The sequence below is a fragment of the Syngnathoides biaculeatus genome, chromosome 14 (genome assembly GCF_019802595.1).
Source record: "Syngnathoides biaculeatus isolate LvHL_M chromosome 14, ASM1980259v1, whole genome shotgun sequence".
Classification (NCBI taxonomy): domain Eukaryota; kingdom Metazoa; phylum Chordata; class Actinopteri; order Syngnathiformes; family Syngnathidae; genus Syngnathoides; species Syngnathoides biaculeatus.
In genome coordinates, this window is record NC_084653.1 from 17,119,241 (window position 1) to 17,134,588 (window position 15,348).

A 15,348-nucleotide genomic window follows, 5' to 3' on the forward strand; every position below is an offset into this window, starting at 1 on the left:
AGTGTCGCAGGGGTGCTGGACCTTATCCCTGTTATCTTTGGATGAGTGGTAACGTGGATGCCATCCAATCGCATGGCACATATAAACATACAATCATTTGCACTCACATTCAGACTTACGGGCACTTTTCGTCTTCAATTAACTCTTCATGCATGTTTTGAGATGTGGGAGAAAACCTGGAGAAAACCCAGGCAGGCACTGGGAGAACATGCAAACTCCACACAGGTGGGACTGGGATTGGAACCCTGGTCCTCAGAACTGTGAGGCAGATGTGGTCACCAGTCGTCCATGTGACGAACGGTTTACTATGAATAAATAATTTTCCCATCAAAAGGCCTTTCTCAGTCTTGGTTTCAATCTATGTGTTTTTCTTCCCCCATTATTTGGTGCAGGGGTCAGTTCATTTCTCCTAGGAATAACTGGCATTTACTATATTTGGTGCATACACTGTGCACACACTGAAGATGAACAACAGTTTCAAACATCTCCTACGCTCTGTTAAAAGACTGTCACACTCATGTCAAAACAAATGCAAACTTTCCACATCCAACTTAAAATTACTTTATCATTTCAGAAGCTCACACTCGAGGTCGAAAACACCACAATGCTCCAAAATAAAACCTAACAAACAAAAGAAAAAAAAAAACTTACATGGGAGCCAGAATTGGAGCCGGAGAATCGCCGCGACCCAGAGCAGACACTGTCCTCATATAAGGAGGTCTGTATTTGATGCAACATGACAGACAACACACAACACACTCGCTATATGCTCATGCATCGGCATGTTTCCATTTTGATATATTACTATTCAAGGATAAGAAACCACAGGCACAGCTGGACTAAACTATTAAACTACTCATGGAGTTAAAAAGTAATTGACTGGCAGTGCTGAATTTCAGATCCTTTGCCGTGCAGCCAAAAAGCTACGAATCGGCTGCTTAAGTATGAGCCAAATGTGCGCGAATGACGAGTGAGTCCCTAAAAAGTCAATGAAATGATGCATATGACATGTTTGACTGATCAAGTGTGATGTTGCCAAAAGAGTGTCTTGAAAAAAGTGCAAGATGAGGGGAGAACTTTTCTTTTTTTTGTGCGTTTTGTTTCATACGAACCTGGTAGGAACCAGCTGACCCCAGGTTCCTGCCAGTGGACACACCATTGAGGCTATAAAAGTCAGAGGGGACGTAAGATGCCTGAAAGAGGGAGTCAAAGTGCATTAGATCAAGGGTGAGTTCAGAATCATGAAGACTTTAAGACTTTAAAAGGGGCCAGCCACAATTTCAAACAGTTCTGTCTAAACATGTCTTGACAATCGTTTGTCAAAATAAAGGATTAAAATATATATATATATATATATATATATATATATACACACACACACACACACACACACACACACACACACACACACACACACAACAATCCTCTCACTCTTTTTTTTTTTTTTTTTTTGAGACAAGGCTGAATTTAGCAACATGAAAGAAAAGCCCCCAAACGTGTAAAATGCTTACTCTGGTTGGAATGACCACTTCAACCTGAGTACAATGCACTTCATCATCAAGCCACCAAATTACACTTGCTGCACGTGGGCAATCAAATATGTTCCCCTCATCAGAAGCTAACGTTCTTAAAAGCTGGTCTCTGCTTCCAAATCTGCTTAACTTTTGGCTTTCACACAGTACTGTTTCTGTGTAGTCGATCCAAGGTTTAAAATGCTGGGTCTTTGCCCATTGGAAAAAATCTGGTGGGGTCTTCACCCGGGGGAGAAACTCGATGAGGGGGCAGTATTATGTAATTAGTCAAAGTGTTATGTCAGAATCCTACAGAACATCTAGTTTGCAGAAAAGTAGCTTACAAAAAAATGATTTTGTTCCCAACTAGTTGGATACAGCAGGGTTCACACAGCCATGGAAAACCTGGAAAATGCATTTTCCAGATCCTTTTCCTTTTTAAATGAATGTTTTGGGAAAAGTCAGGGATATCCTGCATAGACAGTATTTTAGATTGATAAAACAAATCAAATGAAGTAAATAAAGTGTGATTAAAATAAATAATTACAATTCAAATTCATACAGTGCGCTTACGTACAATACACCGGTGTACAGCGTGATACAGAAGGTCTGACTGGTGACGACGTTGGCAAGTGTTTAGTGGTTCACCGAATGACGATTGCAAAGCGAACACAATGCCACCAGAGTACCATTTTAAAAATAAGTGGCTATCTAAAGAGAGGTTTCAAATTTTGACACAGAAAGACCCTGACCATGGCTGTGTGAAACACCAACTTTGCTTAGAATCTTTCGACGTATCATACATGGAAGAAGTAGCAGTGGTAAGCCACATGAATGGAAAGAAGCATATGTTGGCTGACAAATGTACAATTTTTTACGTTTCATTATAAGCAGTTACTGCACCACAGATAGCCACGGATGCAGGGGCTCCATTTTCAACAGGGAATCAGATTAAATTGGATGTAACAGCGGCGACAGAAGGTCTACCAGCCAAAGTTCTGTGGTCAATAAATGTAATAAATTGTCAATATCTTTACAAGTCCTCAGAAGTCATATTTTCAAGTTAATGTTTCCTGACAGCCAAATATTGAATAGATGTGCTTGTGGTGAGAGAATGTACTATGAAGGTAATCAGTTCCGCAAGGCATGCTGGGAGGATGTATATAGTGTTTAAAGGGCAGGTTTTGTGTCAATTATTTTATGAGTCATTCTTTTAATGGTTTAAAATTTGCTGTGGTGTTATAATTTTAGTTTTGATGTGATACCGTGTGTCCGTGTACAACATCATCAGTAATGACCTGCCTCCACAGGCAGTGTGTAGGGCAATGTAAGCTTCTTCTACTTACAGATGTGAAATTCAATCGTTCCTCACTGCCTCATGACTCATGAGCGCTTACATACACCCTAAAACACATGCTGACATGCTTGCTGACAGTGCAACCAGTGTGTATTAATACTGCCTCCATTATTCGCGGATTTTCATTAATAGTGGGGGAGTATGAATATAGACCCCCCCCTCAAATAATGGGGAAACATTAGTCGTCATTGTAGAATGTTAAATTTCACCCAATTTCACAGTGGCAGTTCACATCCTACAATAGGTCATCCAATGCAGTTTTTCATAATTGCCATAAAGCAACGAGCATGAAATGATGCATTCTTTTGAGTGTCACTTACAGTATTACTCAAAGGGAATTTTTGATCAAATCCAGCCTATAGGATTAGCCACAATCCAGCACACAAAGTAGAAGGTCAGCATTATCTCAATCAAGGAAACAAAATTTATGTACACACACACATATTCCACACAATGGGAAGAAGCACTTCTATTTTTCTTTTCACTAAAAGCAAGAAACAGGATATTCTGTTCTGTTAAAGTCTGCAACTTTAGAGTACAAGTTATTCACATGTTAGTTTTTTTTTCAAACCACAACTCTACTGTGCACAATAGTGTTCACAAATCAATTTGAAAAATTTGTTGACATGTTGAAGTTAAGCAGTTTGACAAACAGCTACTAACCCAGCTGGATAGAACACTGTACTCATCATCATGGCCATTCCTCTGCAAAGGACAAATATGAAAGTGATTTTTAATTTCTTTGTGATCATTCAAGCCACAATCATTTAGCTTTACATACATCCTTCTCTTTGTGCTTATGTTTCTTCTTTTTCTTAGATTTATGCGAAAGCACGGATGAGCCCTTAAAAATGACAAAGAATGATATCAGTGTGAGATAAGACAGTGTTCATGAACAAATATAGAATCACGCTATTGCAGGTTATTTTCCCAAGACAACATGCTAAGATCCAGAAACCCACGCACATCAGGTCACAATAACCAAAGGACAAAGATATACGAATAAGAGATATGTATGGGAATTGATAACGAATTAGCAATATTGAAAGTCTTTCAATTTGCATTGATTCTCAATGGGTTAGGACATGACAAAAAAGATTTGCATACAATTACAGTTATTGTCATTATTAATGTGATAACAAAAAATGTTTCTGCTATGCATTTGGATAGGTTTCCAATTACGCCATCTTGTGTGTCATAGAGGTCAGAGAACACAGGTGATAGGTGAAGCGTTAAGTTTTTTTTCTATTGTTAATTTATCCGATTGGTCTAAGGACTGTGGTGACGTCATTGGAAATATCTCACCTTTGAAGACATTTAAGTTTTGCAAAATGTAGCAGATCATCAGAGTGTTCTAAACACATATTTTGTGTTAAAAATGGCCAAACTTTAGGGGCCTTCTGCCTTGACGCCATGCAGTTAAAAGTTGACAAAATACACTAGATGTGTGTCATTTTTTTTTTTTTTTTTTAATGTAAGAGGAATCAATAAGCAGCAATGTGAGGCAAGCAACCAAATGTTTACTAGGAATCGGATTCCTGCAAACAGGAACAAAAAACGATTTTAGATTTTCATCCCTAATATTGGAATTAAACAGATGAGTTCCACTTACTAAGCGGCTACTAAACAATCTTTGTCCATCTATGCCAGTGAGGGACAGAACAATAAATGCTCTCCCATTAGATGGCAGAAGGTATAATAATTAGTTATTCATACAAAAGAAGACGTCATGGCTTCCTGAAAGTTCATCAGATTTGTGTTCAATTAAATAGGCCAAACTTCTCTGAAACGACTTCAAAGATCAGCATTATTTCAGTAATCATAATTTTCGTCATATTTTCTGATTGTGGTGTGCTGAGATTTATAATACAAAATGAGCATGTTGCCTCAAATCGGGTTGGTAAAAATGGGAATAAACAATCAAGATAATGGCTAAAATATATAAAACCCAAGACAAAACCACAATGTTACCAAAGATGATATTGCCACAATTAGAATCAGTACAATTGGGTCAGAGGATATTAATATAGTGCAAAAGAGCAGCATGACACATTTTCTTAGTAGATACCGTACATGCCCGGATAAACTGGTTTTGGGTTTATATGAGCTCAAAATTAATTTCACAGCCAGTTAGCCAGCCAGAAAAGAAAAATCACACACACACCCACAATTATGTTATTGAAACCTCTCCATTCCACAGTATCAGGCTTACCCCTGCACCATAAATGGCATCAAGATCCGACTGTACAAGAGATACAAAAACATCAACTTCTGTACACGACTCGCCTTTAAAAAGAAACATTTTCCAATAATTGTAAACAATTCCCAGCTGTCTTATTACATCTGTGACGTGCCTTGGTCAAAATACCTAAATGATCACGGGTTACAAGAATTACATGTCACTGTTTTTTAGAGCCTCACTGAAAGTCTGTTTTGAGGAGTTTCATCCAAATGACCTGCTGTGTTGTGTACCCCACCATCTTCTATCGCACTTATCAACATTATCCTGATGGATAGCAGTGGAGGTACTGGTTAACTTGATCTCATAGACTTAAAAAAGGTGCATGAGCCACCATAAAGATATAGACAGCATTTTATCACCAAGTCTGCAAATTAGATACAGTTAAAATAGTGTGTCTGTCCACAGCCGAGCTACCGAAGTTGGACTGTGTGTCACCGTAGCATGCGTCAAAATTCAGAGCAGTTTGCTCAGACCCATTTTTGGAAACAGGCAGTTCTTAAAACTCAGACATAAGGTGGGTAGTCACTCCAGAGACCCAACAATTTGTATCCAAGCATTTAAATAATAAATTTTCCTATGTCAGTCCTGTCTGTCTGCGCGGCATTTCAAGAGAACAATTTTTAAATAAAAAATCCTGACAACACACACTGACAAGGGAAACGAAGTAGAAACTGAATTCAGAAGTGCTAAAAGCATTTTGATACTGACCCTCACGCTGCCACGGCTTCCAACTGACATCCGCTCGTCATCATCTGAAAGCTGTGTGAGGGAAAAAAAAGATTTTAAAAAGTTAGGATTGAGAAATTGTTCTCGATAAGCATGGAAAGTCATCTCAAGACAGGAAGTTTCTTTGTGGAAACGAATATTTGTATGCATATGTCTATACACTTTTTTTTTTACATGCAGTAACCATTTGGGTAAAAATAACTACAGGACAGCAAAAAACTGGATAAATTTAGGAAGGATGAGATGAAAGCAAGAGTGAGGGATACAAACCATGTGTGCCTGCGAGGGCCGTGAGTATCGCTCACTGTCCTCCTGCATGGTGGGAGGATGGCAGGAGGGCGGGAAAGGAAAAGGAGATGAAGAGCGATGGAGACGCCACAAAGACGCACGCGGATCACACACAGGAGATTGAGGTAGATTTGAAAGAGTTCACATTAAAGCACTTCATGATGTTGGACACTCTCTTTGTGACATGGTGTTTAATACATTTGTTAACCACTCTATCCTGTTGATATAATCCCAAAGGTTTCCGTTGCTTTAATAATCATTTGTAACTGCTCACATCAAACAATCTGCGTTGTTCTATTAAACATTCCTGACACGGTCTAACTCAGTCATTACTTCAGGAATTAAAGAATCTGTAAAGTGAATTCATAGAATTGTTTCTAACTGCTGGAACAGTAAAAATACTGAGAACAATGCAGCACTCAGTTGTGGCGTAATCACGTTAAGCGGTTTTTCACCATTTTGGTTTTCCTGATTTTTTTGGGGGACATGGCTAAAACGTGGGCCCAGTTACAGACTTGACCCTGACTGACTTTATAAGAACTCGAGCACCTTCGTCTACAATACTAGTCATTTGGTCCAATTGCAACAAAGTTTGCTAGCTAGGTATACCCATAAATCGCAAATACATCTTCCCTTTGCAAAGCTTGGAGAACATGACTTTGAAGCTTCAATTTATATATATCTATTTTTATCATTGAAATTATTCAAGGTTTTTAATGACAGTCATTCCATGGTGTGTAAAATTCAAAAGATAATTTTCACTTTACAGGGACTTTAAAACTGTTCAGAAGGTGTCTTTGGGATAGGTGGTTAAATAAATGTGTTGAGCACTGTATGTTGGCGATCGCATTAGAAAAATGTTACATTGCTTTAGACACTGTTAGTAATTATTCACATCAAACAAGTTTCACATCATAAAACTTTCCTGGTGAAATTTAAACCAAGTCATTCCATGAGTTATTAGACACGGCAAATCCTATGCAGTTCACACTGATAGGGCAGATGGTCATGTTGACTGGAAGCCAAATAGTCAACTCTGCTCCGTTAAGAGGATTTTTAAAGGGGATCAAGCTTTGATTTATCACGATCTGTTAGCTTGTAAAGTGCTAAACATAAACAATGAAAAATCCAGTGTAAATGGCACACACCCAAATTACAAATTAAAACAAGTAAGGATGGAAACGTGCATAGAACTTAGTGAAAAGCCAGTGCCAATACAGTACAAAAATGGTACCATCCATTGCTCAATATCTCCCCATTTGCTGTCTGATCTGTCATCTGATTTGGGATTCAAGCCATAATATTTCTTTAAAGAAAAAAAAAAATCATGAAACAGTTAAACAATTGCCACATTTACTTGCTTGAATCACACGCTTTGAAGGAAGGAGCATACCTTCTGCACCTGAAAGATCTACACACCACCAGCAATCGGCGAGAGAGGAGAGAGATTGGAACGTGTCAAAAAAAATGAAATAGTAACAGAAATTTGACAAAGAGAAACAGTCAGGAAAAAATGAATCAGCAGCAGCCAGTAAAAGGTAAAAGCCAATAGGTTTAGGTTCCAGTCAGGAACATCAAAAAACTCACTGAACAAAATGAAAACTGGAAATGGATGGGGAATCTTGACCTACTACGTGAGTGTAGGTTAGTGGCATCCAGACTTACATTCAAATTAGTCTCCACCATAGAAAAGGAATCTTGACGCAAACCGTGGACTCTTTGTGCGCCCTTAGTGCCTGAAGTGGCTCACTGACGGACAAACCCCTGCTTCATGAGTAATTCAGTTGTGCGTCCATTGACTGCCCCGTATGTGCGACCTGAATCCAAGTGAAGATTTATGGGCATTGGTACATTCAATAGGGCTCAGGTGCACTACTGCCATTTATGGGCCTCAGTGATGCTGTGGTATGGGTTTGGTTGGGAGCATTCATAGTTATTAGCTCCTATTGACATAGCATTTTGTTAGGTTGATTAAAAATTCTCAATTATCCATGGGAGTGAATGTGAGTATAAATGTTGGTGTGTGTGTATATATATATATATATATGAGAGAGAGAGAGAGAGAGAGAGAGAGAGAGAGAGAGAGAGAGAGAGAGAGAGAGAGAGAGAGAGAGAGAGAGAGAGAGAGCGAGAGAGCGAGAGAGCGAGAGAGAGCGAGAGAGAGAGCGAGCGAGAGAGAGAGAGAGAGAGAGAGAGATTTCCATAAGGAGCAGAACTTTCTCTCATTTGCTACTTTTTCCTGAAATAAAATCACTTTTGTCCTCAGACTTTTTCAACTCATAAGATTTCAACTGCTTTTCTTGAAAAATATTCAGCCACACCTTTGTTTTCTTGGCTGTATGCTTAGGATCATTGTCATGTTGGAAGGTGAATTGATGGCCTAGTCTTGAGTTCCAGAACACTCTAGAGCAAGTTCTCTTGAAAAATTTGCCTGCTGTCATCTTACCCTCTATACGGATTAGTCGCCGAGTTCCTGCAGCAGAAAAACACCCGCACTGCATGATGCTGCCACCACCACGTTTCACAGTAGGGATGTGTTAGCCTGGTAATGAAGTGTCCCTCTTTTTCTCCAAATATGTCACTTCCAATTCAGGTGAAAAAGTTCTATCTTGGTAACATTCGACATGAGAATTTTGTTTCTACAGCTCTGTGAATCCTTAGGGTGCCTTTTGGCAAACTCGAAGTGTGCTGCCATGTGCCTTTTAGTGAGAAGTGGCTTACGTCTGGCCACTCTAACATAAAGCCCTTATTGGTGGAGTGCGTTAGCTATGGGTGACTGTTCTCTTAGCTTTGCAAGCGAACACTGGGGTCCCATCCATCCATGTTCTACCGCTCATCAAAGGTCTGGTCGTGGGGGCAGTAGCTTTAGCAAAAACATCCAGACTTCCCTTTCCCGAGCCACTTCATCCAGCTCTTCCGGAGGGATCCCAAGGTGTTCCCATGCCAGCCGAGAGACATAGTCTCTCTAGCATGTCCTGGGTCATCGCCTGGGTCTCCTTCCGATGAGATGTACCCAGAACACCTCACTCTGCAGGCAGCCGGGAGGCATCCAAATGAAATCCCCCAGCCACTTTATCTGGCTCCTCTCAATGCGGAAGAGCAGCCGCTCCACTCTGAGCCTCTCCCGGATGACAGAGCTTCTCACCATGTCTCTAAGAGAGAACCCGAACATCCTGCAGAGGAAACTCATTGTATCTCGCTTGTATCTCGGATCTTGTCCTTTCGATCATGACCCACAGCTCGTGACCTTAGTTGAGGGTAGGAACATAGATCGACCGGTTCTTTCTTTACCGCAATGGACCAATACAAAGTCTGCATCACTCCAGACGCTGCACCGATCCACCCATCTATTTTCAGTTGCATTCTTCCCTCGCTTGTGAACAAGACCTCAAGATATTTGAACTCCTACACTTGGGGAAGGATTTCATCCTTGACTTAGAGAGCGCACTTCACCCTTTTCCAACTGAGGACCATGGTCTCAGATTTAGAGGTGCTGATTTTCCCATCCCAGCCGCTTCACACTCTGCTGTGAACTGCTCCAGTGAGAGTTAGAAATCCCAGTTTGATGAAACCTGGGTGTGAATACTTATGTACCAATTATGTTTGAATGTTTAGACTTTATATACTTTTACACAAATGTTTTTACATTGTCATAATGGAATGATTAATGATTTTTTTTTAAATGAAAACTATACTCAAATCAGCCAACCAAAAGCAAAATGGGAAAATTGTAAATGGAGTGCACTCTTACATCACTTTATCAACACCATCACAGTGCCCAAACAGGTTTACAAAGCCTCACATTCACCCCATTCACACATGCATTCACACACCAATCGGTGGCAGCTACTGCCATGGAAGGCACTGCCAGACCTGATTACGGTTCGGTATCTTGCCCAAGGAAACTTCAACATGTGGAACTTTTGGGTCTGGAATTTGAAGTGACGACCCTGTGGTCACTGGACAACCTGTTCTACCAACTGAACCACAGCTGTCTAAAATGTAGAAAAATCTGAAGGAGGGTGAATACTTTCTGGTGGCACTTTATTTACAATACCTTTGTACTGTACTGAGCATTTTAGGACATGAAGAAAACCTGCAAAAGAATAGTTTTGTACTGCACAGTAACAGGGCCATGTGGCCTCAAAAAAAGTGCTTCGATATAACGAATCGGCTCTATTGAGGTTCCTCTGGATAGAAAAGCATACATTTTCCCTCTTATTATATATTTTTCCCCTCACAAATTTATGATTACAGTACTTAATAAACATTCTCACGCTGGGATTTTTTTTTCCTGCCTCACTCATGTAGCATACAGCAGATTTATTCTGCCAACATTCCCAATTCAGGGGTGGTGTCACAGCTGTAATAGCCCTAAGACGGGTGTGAAGTATCACGCTCGCCACTCACTGTTGTATTGAAAGCAATGTAACTTTATGACAGATTTTCTACTTTGTTACGCAGCAGAATACTGTACTATGAATCCAGGAGGCCACAATATTTTGATATCACTAGTTTTATTTAAAAACTAATGCCATGGCCTCGGGTTTGGCATAAGGACCCATGAGGTCTCTCTTTGTAAAAGCTTACTGTGGCAGGGCCATAGTTCATCACCTATGTTTAGATGGACTTTTTCCATTCCAAACTGCAGATTGTGAATTGAACTCAGGTCATGATAGTCTAAGTATCTTAATACGAATATGAAGAATATTTTTAGTAGTTTTATTCGTGGCTGTAAAATTCCTCCAGATTGCAAGTTGCTGACATTTTTGTCCTATCATTTCCACACTTAAAATAGATTTACTAGCACCACCTCTGTTGTACTGTATGCTTGCCCAATAAATGGATTGACCGCTTTGTAATTCTGGCTTTTGGGGGCAGATTTGTCGCTTATCCCCTTTACGACCTCATTTACACTCTCCTTGATACCACAATTGGCCTTGCGAATCCAATGTTCTGGCGCACATTCTGTTAGGTCAATCCTGTACCAATGAGTTACTGTAGACAAGTTGTAAGTTCAAGAATGTGTCAGTACTGAATCAGCCATTTTGGTAGTGGAGGTCAGTGTCTCAGATTTTTGCACCGTGGTACCACTGATACAAAAATAATATGGGGGGCAAAATGGGGCAGCAGGCAGGCCAGTGAGGCAACCAGTGTCGGTCTTTCAGGAATACTATATAGTTTTATTGTGGTTTTGCTAGGTCATGATATTATTTACGTCATCGTCATGATAGTTAAAGGCAATGTTTTGTCCCAAATCAGGAAACCAACCTCACCATTGATCGCTTGGTGCTCCTATTTAGACGCTATTATCCTTTATTTTCTGTATAGTTTAGAAGCTTCTCAAATTTGGGGACTGGGAGTTGGGGTCACCAAACCCCACAGAATCTCAGACAAAACTATTGCTTACCTACGTCTGGACAGTAATTAGCTCAAAAGCCAAGTGCCCACATAAGCCCATTCATGGAATAAGTTGAACAATCATCTTATCATGTTTGTACGTCCGCTACATATTAAACTCACTGTGCTGCCCTCTTTGAAAGGGGGGCTCCGAGTGCGCCTTGTGAAGGCCGCCCTCAGTCTCCTCCCTGCGAGGAGACGCCCGGCCGTTTTTGTCGACATCAGGGTACCAGGATAAGCCGCATCCTTCAACAGTCAGTAGGTAAGAACGTGGCCAATCGGACAGATTGCACCATGAAGTGAACGTAGCAATTTAACTCCCACCAGGATTCAGAAAACTTAAATTAAATTTAAATCCAATAGAAAAATCAATAATCCATCATCCATTGCGTCCAGGTCGAAATCATCCAATACCAAACACCTAAGAGTACCTGCCACGCGTTTGCCCATTTGCTCATGTCAACAACACGAGCTGAGTGCAACACTGTAGCTTGGACCAAGGAGCGCAACCTGCTAAGCTACTTTAGAACCGAGTTAAAGGATTTAACAGACACCACCCCACCCCCCACACGCACACACACACAGATGCACACACGACAACAATGGTCAGTAATCCTGTGCTTATGACTTCAGCACCTGGGCTTTGACTGAATACAATAATTATACCTCTCTGGAGTAGGCTGCGTACAGTATTAAGAACATACACAGCAAATGTGCTATAACAAAAAGAAAGCAGTCACATTTACGGCATTGTAATGCCTAAGCTACGTTAATAGTGGTAACTATAGTTGAGTTGTAGCAAGAGGAGGGCAGAGGTCTGTCTACATATGAGATTACTTGACGCTAATAATAGGCAGTTAGAAAAGTCCCCTGTGGTACAGATCAGACATACTAAACCAGAGGGCGAAAAAACATTTTATAATAAGCAAGTAAGAACATAAGTATGCAGAACTTTAAACATAAGAGCATTAAATAGAAGCACTGCCACTGACAACTTTACTTGATGTTTACATACAAATGTTTAATTCCAATGCTACATATTAAAGCATTGATGAATTAAAAATGGAACACGATTAAAAAAAATCTGACATGAAAGAGACTTGTCAAGAAAACCAATCAACTTGCTCTAGCACAAAGAATACATAGACACTGTTTTTCAGTGAACCACATACTGTGATGCGAAACCCTAACCAGCTAGTGAGAGTTAAGCATACATACTGACGATTATTTTTTTTTTTTATGACGAGACAGGGATTGGGTAGAACAGTGGATGGAGTGATTACGGCATCTGCCTCACAGTTGAGTCAAACCCAGAGAGTCAAGGTATGAATCTTGGCTTGGGCCCTTGTGTGGAGTTTGTGTTCTCTTCCTATAGTTACATGGATTTTCAATAGGTACTTTGGCTTCCACCCATATTTCTTAAACATCCATCCATCCATCCATCCATTTTCTGAGCTGCATATCCTCACGAGGGTCGCAGGAGGGCTGTCATTGGGCAGGAGGCACGGTACACCCTGAACTGTTGCTGATGTTAGTTGCTATAATCTTTATTACTAACAGTGTTGTTTTTCTGCCAATAACAACTGAAACAATACTCTTAGCTTCTTGCTATAATTACTAAAATTTGTTGGAAAATGCTTATTTGTAATTCATAAAGCGTTACTATTATGCTTTTATGAAAGATAAAGGTCCAATTATGAGCTAACTGCATATTTGTACCGTTTACCTCTTTTTGTTGTCTCTCAAGCTCCCTCATGCGAATTTCTCTGGCTTCTGCCCTCGCTGCTCTCTTTGCTGCCAGTCTGGCCTCAGCCTATAAGACAGGAACAGGGTGGGGTGGGGTGTGGGGGAAAGGACAACTTTTTTAAAATGGAACATTTTATTTATACATTTGTAAATTTGTGAGTTACCAGTGACCAGTCATCCATTGTCATTGAGCTCTACCGTAAATCAGAACCATACTATAACATTGCTGAATGTTGTGTCTATAAACTCTGTACAGAGAATTGGAGGCTGTATTTATAATACTGTTGAGACAACATGGCCATTGCTCCATTCAGCAATGAATCGAATAAAGGGCCTCTTCCTTAAAAGGACCTCTCAAAGCGTGAGTTGTTTATGCGCCTCAGAGAATGTGTAAGCGTTTCCTTCCTCTAACATTGTGGTAGACGTGTGTGGCTATACAGTGTGCACTTGCCCATTCGCGATTCACCGTTCTGGTCTCCATGTTTTTTTCATTTTTATTTACAGTGTTTTCACAATCATAGAGGTCTTAAATTCTTTTCTCAATTGACAAGGTGCCACATTAGACATGAAGCCTTACAATGTGGTGCACCTTATGTGCACAGTGAGTTCCAACATTTGCAAATGTTGTTGTGTGACTTGTCCAACAAACTACACTGACACATTGGTTACACTGTTAGCATGCATGCCAGCAAGTGTTTTAGCGTGTATGTAAGCTACCATATGATGGCACTCACGAGGCAGTTAAAGAACAATTGCATTTCCCATCTGTAAGCAGAAGAAGCTTACATTGCCACACATTGGCTGCGTATGCTGGTCATTGCGTCAGTAATGACCTGCATAGTGCTGCAAAGCATTCTGGGAGCATGTAAATAGCATTTAAACTGCATGTTTTGAGTAAATTATTTTGTGAGTCGTGCTATTATTTGTTTTATTTGCCAGTTATTTTCTTCTGTTTGCTGTGGTGTGATATTTTTAGTTGCGATGTCACACTGTGAGTGTGCTGACATTTGCATCGTCAGTAATGGCCTGCCTACACAGGCGGTGTATAGGCAAATGTAAGGTTCTCCTACTTACAGATGTGAAATTCAATTGTTCCTCACTGCCTCGTGAGCGCCATCATATGGCAGCTAACATATGCACTGAAACACTTGCTGGCACACATGCTAACAGTGTAACCAGTGTTTTTAAGTGTACATCACCGGACAAGTCACACAGCAATTGTGGACATAAGGTAGAATGGCCATTTTGGAGAAAATTTACAACTTTTAAATGCATCTGATGGTAGCAAAAGTATGGTACATATCATACCTAGGTATATTAATACTGCATCCTTCATTCACAAATTTTCATTATTCACAGGTGTAAGGAACATAACCCCCGTGAATAACGGGGGAACACTGTATCTTCTTTGCCTCTAGGCAGTGGGAGAGAAACCCCTCCGTTTTTGCATAATCATTTCCTCAATGTCAGTCAGCATGACCAAGCAACAGGAACATACAGGTCCAGTACAAGAGCTTCCCTGACAACTGCAAAGTACTACAAACTACAAATACAGTATACTCTGTATAATTTCTGGATTTACATTTTATGGAAAAATTGTCTTTTCAATTGCTCATATGCAAATAGTTTTGTCTCTGGGTTCCCTGCCCACCCACCAAGTGTGCAATGACAGCCACTATTGTGTCAACGCAAAGCAAAGTATCGTGCTGTTGACTCAGACGCTGAGATTAGCGTTATTACTGTGAGCTTCTGATAAGAGATGCAGAAGCACATGATATACTGGGACATTCCATGGTACCAGTCACTAGCGGAGCCTGCACATTTTCAAAGTACAGTACTGTTGCTCCTTTTAAGATGGTAGGGTGTGCAGTGCAGTATAAAACAATACAACAATATGTTATGACAGGCGGTAAATTGCGGTGAACGTGGCTTTCTTCTGTCAACTCACATCTATGAGTGGACTATTCCTGGAAGTACCCACCCAACTTGTGCATTTCCAATCAAACTTTTTTTTATTTTTTTTAAACAAAATAAACATGCTCGTGATTTGTTTGTCAACCAAGAATTACTACTACAAC

At 40.2% G+C, this 15,348-nt stretch overlaps 1 protein-coding gene and 1 long non-coding RNA gene across 21 annotated transcripts in view; one reads left to right on the forward strand and one right to left on the reverse strand.

Annotated features, from left to right (window-relative positions):
* lrrfip1a (leucine rich repeat (in FLII) interacting protein 1a) overlaps positions 1 to 15,348 on the reverse strand; it is a 43,388-nt gene that overhangs the window by 18,044 nt on the left and 9,996 nt on the right. For 7 of the 20 annotated variants that reach the window (XM_061841391.1, XM_061841380.1, XM_061841385.1 and 4 more), the window contains exons 2-7: positions 13,251 to 13,337; positions 5,819 to 5,869; positions 3,650 to 3,712; positions 3,532 to 3,573; positions 1,113 to 1,193; positions 652 to 720 (exon numbers count right to left, since the gene is read on the reverse strand). In XM_061841391.1, the coding sequence (XP_061697375.1) occupies positions 652 to 720; positions 1,113 to 1,193; positions 3,532 to 3,573; positions 3,650 to 3,712; positions 5,819 to 5,869; positions 13,251 to 13,337 (393 nt within the window). Of the gene's footprint in view, positions 1 to 651; positions 721 to 1,112; positions 1,194 to 3,531; positions 3,574 to 3,649; positions 3,713 to 5,818; positions 5,870 to 6,106; positions 6,245 to 13,250; positions 13,338 to 15,348 lie in introns of those variants that run through there. The other 13 variants (XM_061841374.1, XM_061841378.1, XM_061841381.1 and 10 more) reach the window with 8 other exon arrangements.
* On the forward strand, positions 11,106 to 13,244 carry LOC133512098 (uncharacterized). The gene is made up of 3 exons (XR_009798102.1): positions 11,106 to 11,184; positions 11,668 to 11,786; positions 12,776 to 13,244. It is a non-coding gene; the product is annotated as an uncharacterized LOC133512098 (long non-coding RNA).